We start from the raw sequence: 25,521 nt of genomic DNA on the forward strand, positions 1-25,521 counted from the left end.
TGCACAGTACAAAGTAGTGTATGGCAGCAGGCCAGAGCCACAAAGATCACACCCCACCGCAGGGGCAGGTTGGAGGGACAGTGGCCACCCTCTGGAGATGGTGCTACTGTACTGTCTCTCACATCTACTCTATGCTTTATCTTGGCCAGGTCGCAGTTGTAAATGAGAACCTGTTCTCAACTGGCTTACCTGGTTAAATAAAGGTGAAATAAAAATAAATAAAATAGTAGTCTAACTGGAACCTTTACAAGGTGTCTGAGGAGAACTGGAACCTTTACAAGGTGTCTGAGGAGAACTGGAACCTTTACAAGGTGTCTGAGGAGAACTGGAACCTTTACAAGGTGTCTGAGCAGAACTGGAACCTTTACAAGGTGTCTGTCTGAGGAGAACTGGAACCTTTACAAGGTGTCTGTCTGAGGAGAACTGGAACCTTTACAAGGTGTCTGTCAGAGGAGAACTGGAACCTTTACAAGGTGTCTGTCTGAGGAGAACTGGAACCTTTTACAAGGTGTCTGAGGAGAACTGGAACCTTTACAAGGTGTCTGAGGAGAACTGGAAACTTTACAAGGTGTCTGAGGAGAACTGGAACCTTTACAAGGTGTCTGTCTGAGGAGAACTGGAACCTTTTACAAGGTGTCTGTCTGAGGAGAACTGGAACCTTTACAAGGTGTCTGTCTGAGGAGAACTGGAACCTTTACAAGGTGTCTGTCTGAGGAGAACTGGAACTTTTTACAAGGTGTCTGTCTGAGGAGAACTGGAACCTTTTACAAGGTGTCTGTCTGAGGAGAACTGGAACTTTTTACAAGGTGTCTGTCTGAGGAGAACTGGAACCTTTTACAAGGTGTCTGTCTGAGGAGAACTGGAACCTTTTACAAGGTGTCTGTCTGAGGAGAACTGGAACCTTTAGAAGGTGTCTGTCGGAGGAGAACTGGAACCTTTACATTGTGTCTGTCTGAGGATAACCATTGGTTCTCAGCTTGACAGCCTGCTGAAGCCCAGTTTCCATTGGCACTTGAAATCAGGGCCACATTTTAACTGGCTCGATTTAGAGTTAATTTCAGAGACTTTGAAATGGATTTGTAACACATTGATTAGATTTATTCTCATCTCAAGCTAAATATGAATGTCTTAGAGACTGGGTTTGATTTAAAGGAGCAACATGTCATATTAGAGACTGGGTTTGATTTAAAGGAGCAACATGTCATATTAGAGACTGGGTTTTATTTAAAGGAGCAACATGTCATATTAGAGACTGGGTTTGATTTAAAGGAGCAACATGTCATATTAGAGACTGGGTTTGATTTAAAGGAGCAACATGTCATATTAGAGACTAGGTTTGATTTAATGGAGCAACATGTCATATTAGAGACTAGGTTTGATTTAAAGGAGCAACATGTCATATTAGAGACTGGGTTTGATTTAAAGGAGCAACATGTCATATTAGGGACTGGGTTTGATTTAAAGGAGCAACATGTCATATTAGAGACTGGGGTTTGATTTAAAGGAGCAACATGTCATATTAGAGACTGGGTTTGATTTAAAGGAGCAACATGTCATATTAGGGACTGGGTTTGATTTAAAGGAGCAACATGTCATATTAGAGACTGGGGTTTGATTTCGTCATGGTTTTTCAAAAGACACGGCTTCAGTAACACCTAAAATGGCTTCAGTCATGTTTTGTATCTGATGTGTTTCTCTGTCCCTACAGATTGATCACTTTGGTTTCCTGGAGGATGGCACCTTTAAGCAGAGATACCTGGTTAATAATGACCACTGGCATCTGAAGGGAGGGCCTATCCTGTTCTACACCGGCAACGAAGGAGATATTACCTGGTTCTGCAATAACACTGTAATAATAACCACCTCTCTGTTCCGTAATGCATTGATCTATACAGTATGTCTTGCGTCATTCATTGGAATATTTAGCCTTACTTGTAGTTTTGGCTGTAGGGTTTCATGTGGGACGTTGCAGAGGAACTGGGAGCCATGTTGGTGTTTGCTGAACACCGCTACTATGGAGAGTCCCTGCCGTTTGGACAAGACTCTTACAGTGTAAATTACCGTCATGCCTTTGCACACACACACATGGTATAGCGTTTTTTAAAATAATTATGCGTTGGTTTATTACACGTTGAGCGACAACATTCTTTAAACATCCTTTTTTTGTCTTCACGAACAGGACACCAAGCACCTGAACTACCTGACGTCAGAGCAGGCGCTAGCTGACTTCTCTGTGCTGATCAGAGGACTGAAGAGGACGGTGCCTGGAGCTCAGCTCAGTCCTGTGATCGCCATCGGAGGGTCCTACGGAGGGATGCTCTCTGCCTGGATGAGAATGAAATACCCTAATGTTGTTGTTGGGTAAGAGATACTGTACGGGTCTCAATGGATACTGTACGGGTCTCAATGGTGCCCTATTTTTTTATATAGTGCTTTATAGGGTATAGGGTGCTATTTGACCTGATGAAAATCTAACTCAGACCGAAACGTCACTATTACAAGAAGGTGCTATAAGGAGCTGTGTTCATGCCTCTTTTTGTATTTTTTAAGAGATAAATACACCCTAAATGTAGTTGTAAAGTGCAGAAATGTGTGGCTAATAATGTGTTGTAACTGTCTCTATGTGTATTCCAGAGCTCTGGCTGCCTCTGCTCCCATATGGCAGTTCCCTGACATGGTTCCTTGTGGAGACTTCTATAAGATAGTCACCCAGGACTTCGCCAGGAGTGGACTGAACTGTGACGTTAACATCAGGAGGTCCTGGAAGGCCATCGACAACATCACAGCAACCGGTAGGATGAATTAGCCTGTCTGAATGACAACATCACAGCAACCGGTAGGATGAATTAGCCTGTCTGAATGACAACATCACAGCAACCGGTAGGATGAATTAGCCTGTCTGAATGACATCATAGCAACTGGTAGGATGAATTAGCCTGTCTGAATGACAACATCATAGCAACCGGTAGGATGAATTAGCCTGTCTGAATGACAACATCAAAGCAACTGGTAGGATGAATTAGCCTGTCTGAATGACAACATCATAGCAAGTGGTAGGATGAATTAGCCTGTCTGAATGAAAACATCATAGCAACTGGTAGGATGAATTAGCCTGTCTGAATGACAACATCACAGCAACTGGTAGGATGAATTAGCCTGTCTGAATGACAACTTCATAGCAAGTGGTAGGATGAATTAGCCTGTCTGAATGACAACATCATATCAAGTGGTAGGATAAATTAGCCTGTCTGAATGACATCAAAGCAACTGGTAGAATGAATTAGCCTTTCTTTGAATGACAACTTCATAGCAAGTGGTAGGATGAATTAGCCTGTCTGAATGACAACATCATAGCAACTGGTTGGATGAATTAGCCTGTCTGAATGACAACTTCATAGCAAGTGGTAGGATGAATTAGCCTGTCTGAATGACAACATCATAGCAACTGGTTGGATGAATTAGCCTGTCTGAATGACAACATCGTAGCAAGTGGTAGGATGAATTAGCCTGTCTGAATGGCAACTACATAGCAAGTGGTAGGATGAATTAGCCTGTCTGAATGACAACATCACAGCAACTGGTAGGATGAATGAGCCTGTCTGAATGACAACATCATAGCAAGTGGTAGGATGAATTAGCCTGTCTGAATGACAACTACATAGCAAGTGGTAGGATGAATTAGCCTGTCTGAATGACAACATCACAGCAACTAGTAGGATGAATTAGCCTGTCTGAATGACAGCATAGCAACTGGTAGGATAAATTAGCCTGTCTGAATAACAACATCATAGCAACTGGTAGGATGAATTAGCCTGTTCATAGCAAGTGGTAGGATGAATTAGGCTGTTATTGAATGACAACATCATAGCAAGTGGTAGGATGCATTAGCCTGTCTGAATGACAACATCATAGCAACTGGTAGGATGAATTCGCCTGTCTGAATGACAACATCATAGCAACTGGTTGGATGAAGTAGCCTGTCTGAATGACAACGCTCATAGCAAGTGGTAGGATGAATTAGCCTGTCTGAATGAAAACATCATAACAAGTGGTAGGATGAATTAGCCTGTCTGAATAACAACATCACAGCAACTGGTAGGATGAATTAGCCTGTCTGAATGACAACATCATAGCAACTGGTAGGATGAATTAGCCTGTCTGAATGACAACATCGTAGCAAGTGGTAGGATGAATTAGCCTGTCTGAATGACAACTACATAGCAAGTGGTAGGATGAATTAGCCTGTCTGAATGAAAACATCATAACAACTGGTAGGATGAATAAGCCTGTCTGAATGAAAACATCATAACAACTGGTAGGATGAATTAGCCTGTCTGAGATGAATTAGCCTGTCTGAATGACAACATCATAGCAACTGGTAGGTTGAATTAGCTTCTCTGAATGACAACATCACATCAAGTGGTAGGATAAATTAGCCTGTCTGAATGACATCAAAGCAACTGGTAGAATGAATTAGCCTTTCTTTGAATGACAACATCATAGCAACTGGTTGAATGAATTAGCTTGTCTGAATGACAACATCGTAGCAAGTGGTAGGATGAATTAGCCTGTCTGAATGAAAACATCATAACAACTGGTAGGATGAATTAGCCTGTCTGAATAACAACATCACAGCAACTGGTAGGATGAATTAGCCTGTCTGAATGACAACATCATAGCAACTGGTAGGTTGAATTAGCTTGTCTGAATGACAACTTCATAGCAAGTGGTAGGATGAATTAGCCAGTCTGAATGACAACATCACATCAAGTGGTAGGATAAATTAGCCTGTCTGAATGACATCAAAGCAACTGGTAGAATGAATTAGCCTTTCTTTGAATGACAACATCAGAACTGGTTGGATGAATTAGCTTGTCTGAATGACAACATCGTAGCAAGTGGTAGGATGAATTAGCCTGTCTGAATGACAACTACATAGCAAGTGGTAGGATGAATTAGCCTGTCTGCATGACAACATCACAGCAACTGGTAGGATGAATGAGCCTGTCTGAATGACAACATCATAGCAAGTGGTAGGATGAATTAGCCTGTCTGAATGACAACATCATAGCAACTGGTAATATACATTAGCCTGTCTGAATGACAACATCATAGCAACTGGTTGGATGAATTAGCTTGTCTGAATGACAACATCGTAGCAAGTGGTAGGATGAATTAGCCTGTCTGAATGACAACTACATAGCAAGTGGTAGGATGAATTAGCCTGTCTGAATGACATCACAGCAACTGGTAGGATTAATGAGCCTGTCTGAATGACAACATCATAGCAATTGGTAGGATGAATTAGCCTGTCTGAATGACAACTACATAGCAAGTGGTAGGATGAATTAGCCGGTCTGAATGACAACATCACAGCAACTGGTAGGATGAATTAGCCTGTATGAATGACAGCATAGCAACTGGTAGGATGAATTAGCCTGTCTGAATAACAACATCATAGCAACTGGTAGGATGAATTAGCCTGTTCATAGCAAGTGGTAGGATGAATTAGGCTGTTATTGAATGACAACATCATAGCAAGTGGTAGGATACATTAGCCTGTCTCAATGACAACATCATAGCAACTGGTAGGATGAATTCGCCTGTCTGAATGACAACATCATAGCAACTGGTTGGATGAAGTAGCCTGTCTGAATGACAACATCATAGCAACTGGTAGGATGAATTAGCCTGTCTGAATGACAACATCATAGCAACTGGTAGGTTGAATTAGCCAGTCTGAATGACAACTTCATAGCAAGTGGTAGGATGAATTAGCCTGTCTGAATGACAACTACATAGCAAGTGGTAGGATAAATTAGCCTGTCTGAATGACAACATCAAAGCAACTGGTAGAATGAATTAGCCTTTCTTTGAATGACAACATCATAGCAACTGGTTGGATGAATTAGCCTGTCTGAATGACAACATCATAGCAACTGGTTGGATGAATGAGCTTGTCTGAATGACAACATCGTAGCAAGTGGTAGGATGAATTAGCCTGTCTGAATGACAACTACATAGCAAGTGGTAGGATGAATTAGCCTGTCTGCATGACAACATCACAGCAACTGGTAGGATGAATGAGCCTGTCTGAATGACAACATCATAGCAACTGGTGGGATGAATTAGCCTGTCTGAATGACAACGTCATAGCAACTGGTAGGATGAATTAGCCTGTCTGAATGACAACGTCATAGCAACTGGTAGGATGAATGAGCCTGTCTGAATGACAACATCATAGCAACTGGTGGGATGAATGAGCCTGTCTGAATGACAACATCATAGCAACTGGTGGGATGAATTAGCCTGTCTGAATGACAACATCGTAGCAACTGGTAGGATGAATTAGCCTGTCTGAATGACATCAAAGCAACTGGTAGGATGAATTAGCCTGTCTGAATGACAACATCATAGCAACTGGTTGGATGAATTAGCTTGTCTGAATGACATCGTAGCAAGTGGTAGGATGAATTAGCCTGTCTGAATGACAACATCACATAGCAAGTGGTAGGATGAATTAGCCTGTCTGAATGACAACATCGAAGCAAGTGGTAGGATGAATTAGCCTGTCTGAATGACATCATAGCAACTGGTAGGATTAATGAGCCTGTCTGAATGACAACATCGTAGCAAGTGGTAGGATGAATTAGCCTGTCTGAATGACAACTACATAGCAAGTGGTAGGATGAATTAGCCTGTCTGAATGACAACATCACAGCAACTGGTAGGATGAATTAGCCTGTCTGAATGACAGCATAGCAACTGGTAGGATGAATTAGCCTGTCTGAATAACAACATCATAGCAACTGGTAGGATGAATTAGCCTGTTCATAGCAAGTGGTAGGATGAATTAGGCTGTTATTGAATGACAACATCATAGCAAGTGGTAGGATACATTAGCCTGTCTGAATGACAACATCATAGCAACTGGTAGGATGAATTCGCCTGTCTGAATGACAACATCATAGCAACTGGTTGGATGAAGTAGCCTGTCTGAATGACAACGTCATAGCAACTGGTAGGATGAATTAGCCTGTCTGAATGAAAACATCATAGCAAGTGGTAGGATGAATTAGCCTGTCTGAATGAAAACATCATAACAACTGGTAGGATGAATTAGCCTGTCTGAATGACAACATCACAGCAACTGGTAGGATGAATTAGCCTGTCTGAATGACAACATCAAAGCAAGTGGTAGAATGAATTAGCCTTTCTTTGAATGACAACATCATAGCAAGTGGTTGGATGAATTAGCTTGTCTGAATGAAACATCGTAGCAAGTGGTAGGATGAATTAGCCTGTCTGAATGACAACACATAGCAAGTGGTAGGATGAATTAGCCTGTCTGAATGACAACATCGTAGCAAGTGGTAGGATGAATTAGCCTGTCTGAATGACAACTACATAGCAAGTGGTAGGATGAATTAGCCTGTCTGCATGACAACATCACAGCAACTGGTAGGATGAATGAGCCTGTCTGAATGACAACATCATAGCAACTGGTAGGATGAATTAGCCTGTCTGAATGACAACATCATAGCAACTGGTAGGATGAAGTAGCCTGTCTGAATGACAACGCCATAGCAAGTGGTAGGATGAATTAGCTTGTCTGAAGAATCATAGCAAGTGGTAGGATGAATTAGCCAGTCTGAATGACAACATCATAGCAAGTGGTAGAATGAATTAGCCTGTCTGAATGACATCAAAGCAACTGGTAGAATGAATTAGCCTTTCTTTGAATGACAACATCATAGCAACTGGTTGGATGAATTAGCTTGTCTGAATGACAACATCGTAGCAAGTGGTAGGATGAATTAGCCTGTCTGAATGACAACTACATAGCAAGTGGTAGGATGAATTAGCCTGTCTGAATGACAACATCACAGCAAGTGGTAGGATGAATGAGCCTGTCTGAATGACAACTTCGTAGCAAGTGGTAGGATGAATTAGCCTGTCTGAATGACAACATCATAGCAACTGGTGGGATGAATTAGCCTGTCTGAATGACAACATCATAGCAAGTGGTAGGATGAATTAGCCTGTCTGAATGACAACTACATAGCAAGTGGTAGGATGAATTAGCCTGTCTGAATGACAACATCATAGCAACTGGTAATATAAATTAGCCTGTCTGAATGACAACATCATAGCAACTGGTTGGATGAATTAGCCTGTCTGAATGACAACATCATAGCAAGTGGTAGGATGAATTAGCCTGTCTGAATGACAACTACATAGCAAGTGGTAGGATGAATTAGCCTGTCTGAATGACATCACAGCAACTGGTAGGATTAATGAGCCTGTCTGAATGACAACATCATAGCAAGTGGTAGGATGAATTAGCCTGTCTGAATGACAACTACATAGCAAGTGGTAGGATGAATTAGCCTGTCTGAATGACAACATCACAGCAACTGGTAGGATGAATTAGCCTGTCTGAATGACAGCATAGCAACTGGTAGGATGAATTAGCCTGTCTGAATAACAACATCATAGCAAATGGTAGGATGAATTAGCCTGTTCATAGCAAGTGGTAGGATGAATTAGGCTGTTATTGAATGACAACATCATAGCAAGTGGTAGGATACATTAGCCTGTCTCAATGACAACATCATAGCAACTGGTAGGATGAATTAGCCTGTCTGAATGACAACATCATAGCAACTGGTTGGATGAAGTAGCCTGTCTGAATGACAACGTCATAGCAACTGGTAGGATGAATTAGCCTGTCTGAATGAAAACATCATAGCAAGTGGTAGGATGAATTAGCCTGTCTGAATGACAACATCATAGCAAGTGGTAGGATGAATTAGCCTGTCTGAATGACAACATCACAGCAACTGGTAGGATGAATTAGCCTGTCTGAATGACAACATCATAGCAACTGGTAGGTTGAATTAGCCTGTCTGAATGACAACATCACATCAAGTGGTAGGATGAATTAGCCTGTCTGAATGACATCAAAGCAACTGGTAGAATGAATTAGCCTTTCTTTGAATGACAACATCATAGCAACTGGTTGGATGAATTAGCCTGTCTGAATGACAACATCGTAGCAAGTGGTAGGATGAATTAGCCTGTCTGAATGACAACATCATAGCAAGTGGTAGGATGAATTAGCCTGTCTGAATGACAACTACATAGCAAGTGGTAGGATGAATTAGCCTGTCTGAATGACAACATCACAGCAACTGGTAGGATGAATGAGCCTGTCTGAATGACAACATCATAGCAACTGGTAGGATGAATTAGCCTGTCTGAATGACAACATCATAGCAACTGGTAGGATGAATTAGCCTGTCTGAATGACAACGTCATAGCAAGTGGTAGGATGAATTAGCCTGTCTGAATGAAAACATCATAACAAGTGGTAGGATGAATTAGCCTGTCTGAATAACAACATCACAGCAACTGGTAGGATGAATTAGCCTGTCTGAATAACAACATCACAGCAACTGGTAGGATGAATTAGCCTGTCTGAATGACAACATCGTAGCAAGTGGTAGGATGAATTAGCCTGTCTGAATGACAACTACATAGCAAGTGGTAGGATGAATTAGCCTGTCTGAATGAAAACATAATAACAACTGGTAGGATGAATTAGCCTGTCTGAATGAAAACATCATAACAACTGGTAGGATGAATTAGCCTGTCTGAGATGAATTAGCCTGTCTGAATGACAACATCATAGCAACTGGTAGGTTGAATTAGCTTCTCTGAATGACAACATCACATCAAGTGGTTGGATAAATTAGCCTGTCTGAATGACATCAAAGCAACTGGTAGAATGAATTAGCCTTTCTTTGAATGACAACATCATAGCAACTGGTTGGATGAATTAGCTTGTCTGAATGACAACATCGTAGCAACTGGTTGGATGAATTAGCCTGTCTGAATGACAACTACATAGCAAGTGGTAGGATGAATTAGCTTGTCTGAATGACAACATCGTAGCAAGTGGTTGGATGAATTAGCCTGTCTGAATGACAACATCGTAGCAAGTGGTTGGATAAATTAGCCTGTCTGAATGACATCAAAGCAACTGGTAGAATGAATGAGCCTTTCTTTGAATGACAACATCATAGCAACTGGTAGGATGAATTAGCCTGTCTGAATGACAACTACATAGCAAGTGGTAGGATGAATTAGCTTGTCTGAATGACAACATCATAGCAAGTGGTAGGATGAATTAGCCTGTCTGAATGACAACTACATAGCAAGTGGTAGGATGAATTAGCCTGTCTGAATGACAACATCGTAGCAAGTGGTAGGATGAATTAGCCTGTCTGAATGAAAACATCATAACAACTGGTAGGATGAATTAGCCTGTCTGAATAACAACATCACAGCAACTGGTAGGATGAATTAGCCTGTCTGAATGACAACATCATAGCAACTGGTAGGTTGAATTAGCTTGTCTGAATGACAACTTCATAGCAAGTGGTAGGATGAATTAGCCAGTCTGAATGACAACATCACATCAAGTGGTAGGATAAATTAGCCTGTCTGAATGACATCAAAGCAACTGGTAGAATGAATTAGCCTTTCTTTGAATGACAACATCATAGCAACTGGTTGGATGAATTAGCTTGTCTGAATGACAACATCGTAGCAAGTGGTAGGATGAATTAGCCTGTCTGAATGACAACTACGTAGCAAGTGGTAGGATGAATTAGCCTGTCTGCATGACAACATCACAGCAACTGGTAGGATGAATTAGCCTGTCTGAATGACAACATCATAGCAAGTGGTAGGATGAATTAGCCTGTCTGAATGACAACTACATAGCAAGTGGTAGGATGAATTAGCCTGTCTGCATGACAACATCACAGCAACTGGTAGGATGAATAAGCCTGTCTGAATGACAACATCATAGCAAGTGGTAGGATGAATTAGCCTGTCTGAATGACAACATCATAGCAACTGGTAATATACATTAGCCTGTCTGAATGACAACATCATAGCAAGTGGTAGGATGAATTAGCCTGTCTGAATGACAACATCGTAGCAAGTGGTAGGATGAATTAGCCTGTCTGAATGACAACTACATAGCAAGTGGTAGGATGAATTAGCCTGTCTGAATGACATCACAGCAACTGGTAGGATTAATGAGCCTGTCTGAATGACAACATCATAGCAATTGGTAGGATGAATTAGCCTGTCTGAATGACAACTACATAGCAAGTGGTAGGATGAATTAGCCGGTCTGAATGACAACATCACAGCAACTGGTAGGATGAATTAGCCTGTCTGAATGACAGCATAGCAACTGGTAGGATGAATTAGCCTGTCTGAATAACAACATCATAGCAACTGGTAGGATTAATTAGCCTGTTCATAGCAAGTGGTAGGATGAATTAGGCTGTTATTGAATGACAACATCATAGCAAGTGGTAGGATACATTAGCCTGTCTCAATGACAACATCATAGCAACTGGTAGGATGAATTCGCCTGTCTGAATGACAACATCATAGCAACTGGTTGGATGAAGTAGCCTGTCTGAATGACAACATCATAGCAAGTGGTAGGATGAATTAGCCTGTCTGAATGACAACATCATAGCAACTGGTAGGATGAATTAGCCTGTCTGAATGACAACATCATAGCAACTGGTTGGATGAAGTAGCCTGTCTGAATGACAACATCATAGCAACTGGTAGGATGAATTAGCCTGTCTGAATGACAACATCATAGCAACTGGTAGGTTGAATTAGCTTGTCTGAATGACAACTTCATAGCAAGTGGTAGGATGAATTAGCCAGTCTGAATGACAACATCATAGCAAGTGGTAGAATGAATTAGCCTGTCTGAATGACATCAAAGCAACTGGTAGAATGAATTAGCCTTTCTTTGAATGACAACATCATAGCAACTGGTGGGATGAAGTAGCCTGTCTGAATGACAACGTCATAGCAACTGGTAGGATGAATTAGCCTGTCTGAATGAAAACATCATAGCAAGTGGTAGGATGAATTAGCCTGTCTGAATGACAACATCATAACAACTGGTAGGATGAATTAGCCTGTCTGAATAACAACATCACAGCAACTGGTAGGATGAATTAGCCTGTCTGAATGACAACATCATAGCAAGTGGTAGGTTGAATTAGCCTGTCTGAATGACAACATCACATCAAGTGGTAGGATAAATTAGCCTGTCTGAATGAACATCAAAGCAAGTGGTAGGATGAATTAGCCTTTCTTTGAATGACAACATCATAGCAAGTGGTTGGATGAATTAGCTTGTCTGAATGACAACATCGTAGCAAGTGGTAGGATGAATTAGCCTGTCTGAATGACAACTACATAGCAAGTGGTTGGATGAATTAGCTTGTCTGAATGACAACATCGTAGCAAGTGGTAGGATGAATTAGCCTGTCTGAATGACAACTACATAGCAAGTGGTAGGATGAATTAGCTTGTCTGAATGACAACATCGTAGCAAGTGGTAGGATGAATTAGCCTGTCTGAATGACATCACAGCAACTGGTAGGATTAATGAGCCTGTCTGAATGACAACATCATAGCAAGTGGTAGGATGAATTAGCCTGTCTGAATGACAACTACATAGCAAGTGGTAGGATGAATTAGCCTGTCTGAATGACAACATCACAGCAACTGGTAGGATGAATTAGCCTGTCTGAATGACAGCATAGCAACTGGTAGGATGAATTAGCCTGTCTGAATAACAACATCATAGCAAATGGTAGGATGAATTAGCCTGTTCATAGCAAGTGGTAGGATGAATTAGGCTGTTATTGAATGACAACATCATAGCAAGTGGTAGGATACATTAGCCTGTCTCAATGACAACATCATAGCAACTGGTAGGATGAATTTGCCTGTCTGAATGACAACATCATAGCAACTGGTTGGATGAAGTAGCCTGTCTGAATGACAACGTCATAGCAAGTGGTAGGATGAATTAGCCTGTCTGAATGACAACATCATAGCAAGTGGTAGGATGAATTAGCCTGTCTGAATGAAAACATCATAACAAGTGGTAGGATGAATTAGCCTGTCTGAATAACAACATCACAGCAACTGGTAGGATGAATTAGCCTGTCTGAATGACAACATCATAGCAACTGGTAGGATGAATTAGCCTGTCTGAATGACAACATCACATCAAGTGGTAGGATGAATTAGCCTGTCTGAATGACAACTACATAGCAAGTGGTAGGATGAATTAGCCTGTCTGAATGACAACATCACATCAAGTGGTAGGATGAATTAGCCTGTCTGAATGACATCAAAGCAACTGGTAGAATGAATTAGCCTTTCTTTGAATGACAACATCATAGCAACTGGTTGGATGAATTAGCTTGTCTGAATGACATCGTTGCAAGTGGTAGGATGAATTAGCCTGTCTGAATGACAACTACATAGCAAGTGGTAGGATGAATTAGCTTGTCTGAATGACAACATCGTAGCAAGTGGTAGGATGAATTAGCCTGTCTGAATGACAACTACATAGCAAGTGGTAGGATGAATTAGCCTGTCTGCATGACAACATCACAGCAACTGGTAGGATGAATGAGCCTGTCTGAATGACAACATCATAGCAACTGGTAGGATGAATTCGCCTGTCTGAATGACAACATCATAGCAACTGGTTGGATGAAGTAGCCTGTCTGAATGACAACGTCATAGCAAGTGGTAGGATGAATTAGCCTGTCTGAATGAAAACATCATAGCAAGTGGTAGGATGAATTAGCCTGTCTGAATGACAACATCACAGCAACTGGTAGGATGAATTAGCCTGTCTGAATGACAACATCATAGCAACTGGTAGGTTGAATTAGCTTGTCTGAATGACAACTTCATAGCAGGTGGTAGGATGAATTAGCCAGTCTGAATGACAACATCACATTAAGTGGTAGGATGAATTAGCCTGTCTGAATGACATCAAAGCAACTGGTAGAATGAATTAGCCTTTCTTTGAATGACAACATCATAGCAACTGGTTGGATGAATTAGCTTGTCTGAATGACAACATCGTAGCAAGTGGTAGGATGAATTAGCCTGTCTGAATGACAACTACATAGCAAGTGGTAGGATGAATTAGCCTGTCTGAATGAAAACATCATAACAACTGGTAGGATGAATAAGCCTGTCTGAATGAAAACATCATAACAACTGGTAGGATGAATTAGCCTGTCTGAGATGAATTAGCCTGTCTGAATGACAACTACATAGCAAGTGGTAGGATGAATTAGCCGGTCTGAATGACAACATCATAGCAATTGGTAGGATGAATTAGCCTGTCTGAATGACAACTACATAGCAGGTGGTAGGATGAATTAGCCTGTCTGAATGACAACATCATAGCAACTGGTAGGATGAATTAGCCTGTTCATAGCAAGTGGTAGGATGAATTAGGCTGTTATTGAATGACAACATCATAGCAAGTGGTAGGATACATTAGCCTGTCTCAATGACAACATCATAGCAACTGGTAGGATGAATTCGCCTGTCTGAATGACAACATCATAGCAACTGGTTGGATGAAGTAGCCTGTCTGAATGACAACATCATAGCAACTGGTAGGATGAATTAGCCTGTCTGAATGACAACATCATAGCAACTGGTAGGTTGAAATAGCTTGTCTGAATGACAACTTCATAGCAAGTGGTAGGATGAATTAGCCAGTCTGAATGACATCACATCAAGTGGTAGGATGAATTAGCCTGTCTGAATGACACATCAAAGCAACTGGTAGAATGAATTAGCCTTTCTTTGAATGACAACATCATAGCAACTGGTTGGATGAATTAGCTTGTCTGAATGACAACATCGTAGCAAGTGGTAGGATGAATTAGCCTGTCTGAATGACAACTACATAGCAAGTGGTAGGATGAATTAGCCTGTCTGCATGACAACATCACAGCAACTGGTAGGATGAATGAGCCTGTCTGAATGACAACATCATAGCAACTGGTGGGATGAAGTAGCCTGTCTGAATGACAACGTCATAGCAACTGGTAGGATGAATTAGCCTGTCTGAATGAAAACATCATAGCAAGTGGTAGGATGAATTAGCCTGTCTGAATGACAACATCATAGCAACTGGTAGGATGAATTAGCCTGTCTGAATGACAACATCATAGCAACTGGTAGGATGAATTAGCCTGTCTGAATGACAACATCATAGCAAGTGGTAGGTTGAATTAGCCTGTCTGAATGACAACATCACATCAAGTGGTAGGATAAATTAGCCTGTCTGAATGACATCAAAGCAACTGGTAGAATGAATTAGCCTTTCTTTGAATGACAACATCATAGCAACTGGTTGGATGAATTAGCTTGTCTGAATGACAACATCGTAGCAAGTGGTAGGATGAATTAGCCTGTCTGAATGACAACTACATAGCAACTGGTTGGATGAATTAGCTTGTCTGAATGACAACATCGTTGCAAGTGGTAGGATGAATTAGCCTGTCTGAATGACAACTACATAGCAAGTGGTAGGATGAATTAGCTTGTCTGAATGACAACATCGTAGCAAGTGGTAGGATGAATTAGCCTGTCTGAATGACAACATCACAGCAACTGGTAGGATGAATGAGCCTGTCTGAATGACAACATCATAGCAAGTGGTAGGATGAATTAGCCTGTCTGAATGACAACTACATAGCAAGTGGTAGGATGAATGAGCCTGTCTGAATGACAACATCACAGCAACTGGTAGGATGAATTAGCCTGTCTGAATGACAGCATAGCAACTGGTAGGATGAATTAGCCTGTCTGAATAACAACATCATAGCAAATGGTAGGATGAATTAGCCTGTTCATAGCAAGTGGTAGGATGAATTAGGCTGTTATTGAATGACAACATCATAGCAAGTGGTAGGATACATTAGCCTGTCTCAATGACAACATCATAGCAACTGGTAGGATGAATTTGCCTGTCTGAATGACAACATCATAGCAACTGGTTGGATGAAGTAGCCTGTCTGAATGACAACGTCATAGCAACTGGTAGGATGAATTAGCCTGTCTGAATGACAACATCATAGCAAGTGGTAGGATGAATTAGCCTGTCTGAATGAAAACATCATAGCAAGTGGTAGGATGAATTAGCCTGTCTGAATAACAACATCACAGCAACTGGTAGGATGAATTAGCCTGTCTGAATGAAAACATCATAGCAACTGGTAGGTTGAATGAGCTTGTCTGAATGACAACTTCATAGCAAGTGGTAGGATGAATTAGCCTTTCTTTGAATGACAACTACATAGCAAGTGGTAGGATGAATTAGCTTGTCTGAATGACAACATCACATCAAGTGGTAGGATGAATTAGCCTGTCTGAATGACATCAAAGCAACTGGTAGGATGAATTAGCCTTTCTTTGAATGACAACATCATAGCAACTGGTTGGATGAATTAGCTTGTCTGAATGACATCGTTGCAAGTGGTAGGATGAATTAGCCTGTCTGAATGACAACTACATAGCAAGTGGTAGGATGAATTAGCTTGTCTGAATGACAACATCGTAGCAAGTGGTAGGATGAATTAGCCTGTCTGAATGACAACTACATAGCAAGTGGTAGGATGAATTAGCCTGTCTGCATGACAACATCACAGCAAGTGGTAGGATGAATGAGCCTGTCTGAATGACAACATCATAGCAAGTGGTAGGATGAATTAGCCTGTCTGAATGAAAACATCATAGCAAGTGGTAGGATGAATTAGCCTGTCTGAATGACAACATCACAGCAACTGGTAGGATGGATTAGCCTGTCTGAATGACAACATCATAGCAAGTGGTAGGTTGAATTAGCCTGTCTGAATGACAACTTCATAGCAAGTGGTAGGATGAATTAGCCTGTCTGAATGACAACATCACATTAAGTGGTAGGATGAATTAGCCTGTCTGAATGACATCAAAGCAAGTGGTAGAATGAATTAGCCTTTCTTGAATGACAACATCATAGCAACTGGTTGGATGAATTAGCCTGTCTGAATGACAACATCGTAGCAAGTGGTAGGATGAATTAGCCTGTCTGAATGACAACTACATAGCAAGTGGTAGGATGAATTAGCCTGTCTGAATGAAAACATCATAACAACTGGTAGGATGAATAAGCCTGTCTGAATGAAAACATCATAACAACTGGTAGGATGAATTAGCCTGTCTGAGATGAATTAGCCTGTCTGAATGACAACTACATAGCAAGTGGTAGGATGAATTAGCCGGTCTGAATGACAACATCACAGCAACTGGTAGGATGAATTAGCCTGTATGAATGACAGCATAGCAACTGGTAGGATGAATTAGCCTGTCTGAATAACAACATCATAGCAACTGGTAGGATTAATTAGCCTGTTCATAGCAAGTGGTAGGATGAATTAGGCTGTTATTGAATGACAACATCATAGCAAGTGGTAGGATACATTAGCCTGTCTCAATGACAACATCATAGCAACTGGTAGGATGAATTCGCCTGTCTGAATGACAACATCATAGCAACTGGTTGGATGAAGTAGCCTGTCTGAATGACAACATCATAGCAACTGGTAGGATGAATTAGCCTGTCTGAATGACAACATCATAGCAACTGGTAGGTTGAAATAGCTTGTCTGAATGACAACTTCATAGCAAGTGGTAGGATGAATTAGCCAGTCTGAATGACATCACATCAAGTGGTAGGATAAATTAGCCTGTCTGAATGACATCAAAGCAACTGGTAGAATGAATTAGCCTTTCTTTGAATGACAACATCATAGCAACTGGTTGGATGAATTAGCTTGTCTGAATGACAACATCATAGCAAGTGGTAGGATGAATTAGCCTGTCTGAATGACAACTACATAGCAAGTGGTAGGATGAATTAGCCTGTCTGAATGACAACATCACAGCAACTGGTAGGATGAATGAGCCTGTCTGAATGACAACATCATAGCAACTGGTGGGATGAAGTAGCCTGTCTGAATGACAACGTCATAGCAACTGGTAGGATGAATTAGCCTGTCTGAATGAAAACATCATAGCAAGTGGTAGGATGAATTAGCCTGTCTGAATGACAACATCATAGCAAGTGGTAGGATGAATTAGCCTGTCTGAATGACAACATCACAGCAACTGGTAGGATGAATTAGCCTGTCTGAATGACAACATCATAGCAACTGGTAGGATGAATTAGCCTGTCTGAATGACAACATCATAGCAAGTGGTAGGATAAATTAGCCTGTCTGAATGACATCAAAGCAACTGGTAGAATGAATTAGCCTTTCTTTGAATGACAACATCATAGCAACTGGTTGGATGAATTAGCTTGTCTGAATGACAACATCGTAGCAAGTGGTAGGATGAATTAGCCTGTCTGAATGACAACTACATAGCAACTGGTTGGATGAATTAGCTTGTCTGAATGACATCGTAGCAAGTGGTAGGATGAATTAGCCTGTCTGAATGACAACTACATAGCAAGTGGTAGGATGAATTAGCTTGTCTGAATGACAACATCGTAGCAAGTGGTAGGATGAATTAGCCTGTCTGCATGACAACATCACAGCAACTGGTAGGATGAATGAGCCTGTCTGAATGACAACATCATAGCAAGTGGTAGGATGAATTAGCCTGTCTGAATGACAACTACATAGCAAGTGGTAGGATGAATTAGCCTGTCTGAATGACATCAAAGCAACTGGTAGAATGAATTAGCCTGTCTGAATGACAATGCATAGCAACTGGTAGGATGAATTAGCCTGTCTGAATAACAACATCATAGCAAATGGTAGGATGAATTAGCCTGTTCATAGCAAGTGGTAGGATGAATTAGGCTGTTATTGAATGACAACATCATAGCAAGTGGTAGGATACATTAGCCTGTCTCAATGACAACATCATAGCAACTGGTAGGATGAATTTGCCTGTCTGAATGACAACATCATAGCAACTGGTTGGATGAAGTAGCCTGTCTGAATGACAACGTCATAGCAACTGGTAGGATGAATTAGCCTGTCTGAATGAAAACATCATAGCAAGTGGTAGGATGAATTAGCCTGTCTGAATGAAAACATCATAGCAACTGGTAGGATGAATTAGCCTGTCTGAATGACAACATCACAGCAACTGGTAGGATGAATTAGCCTGTCTGAATGACAACATCATAGCAACTGGTAGGTTGAATTAGCTTGTCTGAATGACAACATCACATCAAGTGGTAGGATGAATTAGCCTGTCTGAATGACAACATCATAGCAAGTGGTAGGATGAATTAGCCTGTCTGAATGACAACATCACATCAAGTGGTAGGATGAATTAGCCTGTCTGAATGACAACATCAAAGCAACTGGTAGGATGAATTAGCCTTTCTTTGAATGACAACATCATAGCAACTGGTTGGATGAATTAGCTTGTCTGAATGACAACATCGTAGCAAGTGGTAGGATGAATTAGCCTGTCTGAATGACAACTACATAGCAACTGGTTGGATGAATTAGCTTGTCTGAATGACATCGTTGCAAGTGGTAGGATGAATTAGCCTGTCTGAATGACAACTACATAGCAAGTGGTAGGATGAATTAGCTTGTCTGAATGACAACATCGTAGCAAGTGGTAGGATGAATTAGCCTGTCTGAATGACAACATCACAGCAACTGGTAGGATGAATGAGCCTGTCTGAATGACAACATCATAGCAAGTGGTAGGATGAATTAGCCTGTCTGAATGACAACTACATAGCAAGTGGTAGGATGAATTAGCCTGTCTGAATGACAACATCACAGCAACTGGTAGGATGAATTAGCCTGTCTGAATGACAGCATAGCAACTGGTAGGATGAATTAGCCTGTCTGAATAACAACATCATAGCAACTGGTAGGATGAATTAGCCTGTTCATAGCAAGTGGTAGGATGAATTAGGCTGTTATTGAATGACAACATCATAGCAAGTGGTAGGATACATTAGCCTGTCTCAATGACAACATCATAGCAACTGGTAGGATGAATTTGCCTGTCTGAATGACAACATCATAGCAACTGGTTGGATGAAGTAGCCTGTCTGAATGACAACGTCATAGCAACTGGTAGGATGAATTAGCCTGTCTGAATGAAAACATCATAGCAAGTGGTAGGATGAATTAGCCTGTCTGAATGAAAACATCATAACAACTGGTAGGATGAATTAGCCTGTCTGAATGACAACATCACAGCAAGTGGTAGGATGAATTAGCCTGTCTGAATGACAACATCATAGCAACTGGTAGGATGAATTAGCTTGTCTGAATGACAACATCACAGCAAGTGGTAGGATGAATTAGCTTGTCTGAATGACAACATCATAGCAAGTGGTAGGATGAATTAGCCTGTCTGAATGACAACATCACATCAAGTGGTAGGATAAATTAGCCTGTCTGAATGACATCAAAGCAAGTGGTAGGATGAATTAGCCTTTCTTTGAATGACAACATCATAGCAACTGGTTGGATGAATTAGCTTGTCTGAATGACATCGTTGCAAGTGGTAGGATGAATTAGCCTGTCTGAATGACAACTACATAGCAAGTGGTAGGATGAATTAGCTTGTCTGAATGACAACATCGTAGCAAGTGGTAGGATGAATTAGCCTGTCTGAATGACAACTACATAGCAAGTGGTAGGATGAATTAGCCTGTCTGAATGACAACATCACAGCAACTGGTAGGATGAATGAGCCTGTCTGAATGACAACATCATAGCAAGTGGTAGGATGAATTAGCCTGTCTGAATGAAAACATCATAGCAAGTGGTAGGATGAATTAGCCTGTCTGAATGACAACATCACAGCAACTGGTAGGATGAATGAGCCTGTCTGAATGACAACATCATAGCAACTGGTAGGTTGAATTAGCTTGTCTGAATGACAACTTCATAGCAGGTGGTAGGATGAATTAGCCAGTCTGAATGACAACATCACATCAAGTGGTAGGATGAATTAGCCTGTCTGAATGACAACATCATAGCAAGTGGTAGGATGAATTAGCCTTTCTTTGAATGACAACATCATAGCAAGTGGTAGGATGAATTAGCTTGTCTGAATGACAACATCGTAGCAAGTGGTAGGATGAATTAGCCTGTCTGAATGACAACTACATAGCAAGTGGTAGGATGAATTAGCCTGTCTGAATGACAACATCATAACAACTGGTAGGATGAATAAGCCTGTCTGAATGACAACATCATAACAACTGGTAGGATGAATTAGCCTGTCTGAGATGAATTAGCCTGTCTGAATGACAACTTCATAGCAAGTGGTAGGATGAATTAGCCGGTCTGAATGACAACATCACAGCAACTGGTAGGATGAATTAGCCTGTATGAATGACAGCATAGCAACTGGTAGGATGAATTAGCCTGTCTGAATAACAACATCATAGCAACTGGTAGGATTAATTAGCCTGTTCATAGCAAGTGGTAGGATGAATTAGGCTGTTATTGAATGACAACATCATAGCAAGTGGTAGGATACATTAGCCTGTCTCAATGACAACATCATAGCAACTGGTAGGATGAATTCGCCTGTCTGAATGACAACATCATAGCAACTGGTTGGATGAAGTAGCCTGTCTGAATGACAACATCATAGCAACTGGTAGGATGAATTAGCCTGTCTGAATGACAACATCACATCAAGTGGTAGGATGAAATAGCTTGTCTGAATGACAACATCATAGCAAGTGGTAGGATGAATTAGCCTGTCTGAATGACATCACATCAAGTGGTAGGATGAATTAGCCTGTCTGAATGACACATCAAAGCAAGTGGTAGGATGAATTAGCCTTTCTTTGAATGACAACATCATAGCAACTGGTTGGATGAATTAGCTTGTCTGAATGACAACATCGTAGCAAGTGGTAGGATGAATTAGCCTGTCTGAATGACAACTACATAGCAAGTGGTAGGATGAATTAGCCTGTCTGCATGACAACATCACAGCAACTGGTAGGATGAATGAGCCTGTCTGAATGACAACATCATAGCAACTGGTGGGATGAATTAGCCTGTCTGAATGACAACGTCATAGCAACTGGTAGGATGAATTAGCCTGTCTGAATGAAAACATCATAGCAAGTGGTAGGATGAATTAGCCTGTCTGAATGAAAACATCATAACAACTGGTAGGATGAATTAGCCTGTCTGAATAACAACATCACAGCAACTGGTAGGATGAATTAGCCTGTCTGAATGACAACATCATAGCAACTGGTAGGATGAATTAGCCTGTCTGAATGACAACATCACAGCAAGTGGTAGGATGAATTAGCCTGTCTGAATGACATCAAAGCAACTGGTAGAATGAATTAGCCTTTCTTTGAATGACAACATCATAGCAACTGGTTGGATGAATTAGCTTGTCTGAATGACAACATCGTAGCAAGTGGTAGGATGAATTAGCCTGTCTGAATGACAACTACATAGCAACTGGTTGGATGAATTAGCTTGTCTGAATGACATCGTTGCAAGTGGTAGGATGAATTAGCCTGTCTGAATGACAACTACATAGCAAGTGGTAGGATGAATTAGCTTGTCTGAATGACAACATCGTAGCAAGTGGTAGGATGAATTAGCCTGTCTGAATGACATCACAGCAACTGGTAGGATTAATGAGCCTGTCTGAATGACAACATCATAGCAAGTGGTAGGATGAATTAGCCTGTCTGAATGACAACTACATAGCAAGTGGTAGGATGAATGAGCCTGTCTGAATGACAACATCATAGCAACTGGTAGGATGAATTAGCCTGTCTGAATGACAACATCATAGCAACTGGTAGGATGAATTAGCCTGTCTGAATGACAACTACATAGCAAGTGGTAGGATGAATTAGCCTGTTCATAGCAAGTGGTAGGATGAATTATGCTGTTATTGAATGACAACATCATAGCAAGTGGTAGGATACATTAGCCTGTCTCAATGACAACATCATAGCAACTGGTAGGATGAATTCGCCTGTCTGAATGACAACATCATAGCAACTGGTTGGATAAAGTAGCCTGTCTGAATGACAACGTCATAGCAACTGGTAGGATGAATTAGCCTGTCTGAATGAAAACATCACAGCAACTGGTAGGATGAATTAGCCTGTCTGAATGAAAACATCATAGCAACTGGTAGGATGAATTAGCCTGTCTGAATAACAACATCACAGCAACTGGTAGGATGAATTAGCCTGTCTGAATGACAACATCATAGCAACTGGTAGGTTGAATTAGCTTGTCTGAATGACAACATCACATCAAGTGGTAGGATGAATTAGCCTGTCTGAATGACAACTTCATAGCAAGTGGTAGGATGAATTAGCCTGTCTGAATGACAACATCACATCAAGTGGTAGGATAAATTAGCCTGTCTGAATGACATCAAAGCAACTGGTAGAATGAATTAGCCTTTCTTTGAATGACAACATCATAGCAACTGGTTAAATGAATTAGCTTGTCTGAATGACATCGTTGCAAGTGGTAGGATGAATTAGCCTGTCTGAATGACAACTACATAGCAAGTGGTAGGATGAATTAGCTTGTCTGAATGACAACATCGTAGCAAGTGGTAGGATGAATTAGCCTGTCTGAATGACAACTACATAGCAAGTGGTAGGATGAATTAGCCTGTCTGCATGACAACATCACAGCAACTGGTAGGATGAATGAGCCTGTCTGAATGACAACATCATAGCAAGTGGTAGGATGAATTAGCCTGTCTGAATGAAAACATCATAGCAAGTGGTAGGATGAATTAGCCTGTCTGAATAACAACATCACAGCAACTGGTAGGATGGATTAGCCTGTCTGAATGACAACATCATAGCAACTGGTAGGTTGAATTAGCTTGTCTGAATGACAACTTCATAGCAGGTGGTAGGATGAATTAGCCAGTCTGAATGACAACATCACATTAAGTGGTAGGATGAATTAGCCTGTCTGAATGACATCAAAGCAACTGGTAGAATGAATTAGCCTTTCTTTGAATGACAACATCATAGCAACTGGTTGGATGAATTAGCTTGTCTGAATGACAACATCGTAGCAAGTGGTAGGATGAATTAGCCTGTCTGAATGACAACTACATAGCAAGTGGTAGGATGAATTAGCCTGTCTGAATGAAAACATCATAACAACTGGTAGGATGAATAAGCCTGTCTGAATGAAAACATCATAACAACTGGTAGGATGAATTAGCCTGTCTGAGATGAATTAGCCTGTCTGAATGACAACTACATAGCAAGTGGTAGGATGAATTAGCCGGTCTGAATGACAACATCACAGCAACTGGTAGGATGAATTAGCCTGTATGAATGACAGCATAGCAACTGGTAGGATGAATTAGCCTGTCTGAATAACAACATCATAGCAACTGGTAGGATTAATTAGCCTGTTCATAGCAAGTGGTAGGATGAATTAGGCTGTTATTGAATGACAACATCATAGCAAGTGGTAGGATACATTAGCCTGTCTCAATGACAACATCATAGCAACTGGTAGGATGAATTCGCCTGTCTGAATGACAACATCATAGCAACTGGTTGGATGAAGTAGCCTGTCTGAATGACAACATCATAGCAACTGGTAGGATGAATTAGCCTGTCTGAATGACAACATCATAGCAACTGGTAGGTTGAAATAGCTTGTCTGAATGACAACTTCATAGCAAGTGGTAGGATGAATTAGCCAGTCTGAATGACATCACATCAAGTGGTAGGATGAATTAGCCTGTCTGAATGACATCAAAGCAACTGGTAGAATGAATTAGCCTTTCTTTGAATGACAACATCATAGCAACTGGTTGGATGAATTAGCTTGTCTGAATGACAACTACATAGCAAGTGGTAGGATGAATTAGCTTGTCTGAATGACAACATCGTAGCAAGTGGTAGGATGAATTAGCCTGTCTGAATGACAACTACATAGCAAGTGGTAGGATGAATTAGCCTGTCTGCATGACAACATCACAGCAACTGGTAGGATGAATGAGCCTGTCTGAATGACAACATCATAGCAACTGGTGGGATGAATTAGCCTGTCTGAATGACAACGTCATAGCAACTGGTAGGATGAATTAGCCTGTCTGAATGAAAACATCATAGCAAGTGGTAGGATGAATTAGCCTGTCTGAATGAAAACATCATAGCAACTGGTAGGATGAATTAGCCTGTCTGAATGACAACATCACAGCAACTGGTAGGATGAATTAGCCTGTCTGAATGACAACATCATAGCAACTGGTAGGTTGAATTAGCTTGTCTGAATGACAACATCACATCAAGTGGTAGGATAAATTAGCCTGTCTGAATGACATCAAAGCAACTGGTAGAATGAATTAGCCTTTCTTTGAATGACAACATCATAGCAACTGGTTGGATGAATTAGCTTGTCTGAATGACAACATCGTAGCAAGTGGTAGGATGAATTAGCCTGTCTGAATGACAACTACATAGCAACTGGTTGGATGAATTAGCTTGTCTGAATGACATCGTTGCAAGTGGTAGGATGAATTAGCCTGTCTGAATGACAACTACATAGCAAGTGGTAGGAT

At 41.0% G+C, this 25,521-nt stretch overlaps 1 protein-coding gene across 1 annotated transcript in view; it reads left to right on the top strand.

Moving 5' to 3' along the window:
* The window catches only part of LOC121566995 (prolylcarboxypeptidase (angiotensinase C)), a 108,234-nt gene that overhangs the window by 5,912 nt on the left and 76,801 nt on the right, over positions 1–25,521 (top strand). The window contains exons 2-5 of the mRNA XM_041876942.2: positions 1,709–1,849; positions 1,951–2,052; positions 2,180–2,361; positions 2,635–2,792. Of these exons, the coding sequence (XP_041732876.2) occupies positions 1,709–1,849; positions 1,951–2,052; positions 2,180–2,361; positions 2,635–2,792 (583 nt within the window). The remainder of the gene's footprint in view (positions 1–1,708; positions 1,850–1,950; positions 2,053–2,179; positions 2,362–2,634; positions 2,793–25,521) is intronic.

The sequence above is a fragment of the Coregonus clupeaformis genome, chromosome 5 (genome assembly GCF_020615455.1).
Source record: "Coregonus clupeaformis isolate EN_2021a chromosome 5, ASM2061545v1, whole genome shotgun sequence".
NCBI lineage: Eukaryota > Metazoa > Chordata > Actinopteri > Salmoniformes > Salmonidae > Coregonus > Coregonus clupeaformis.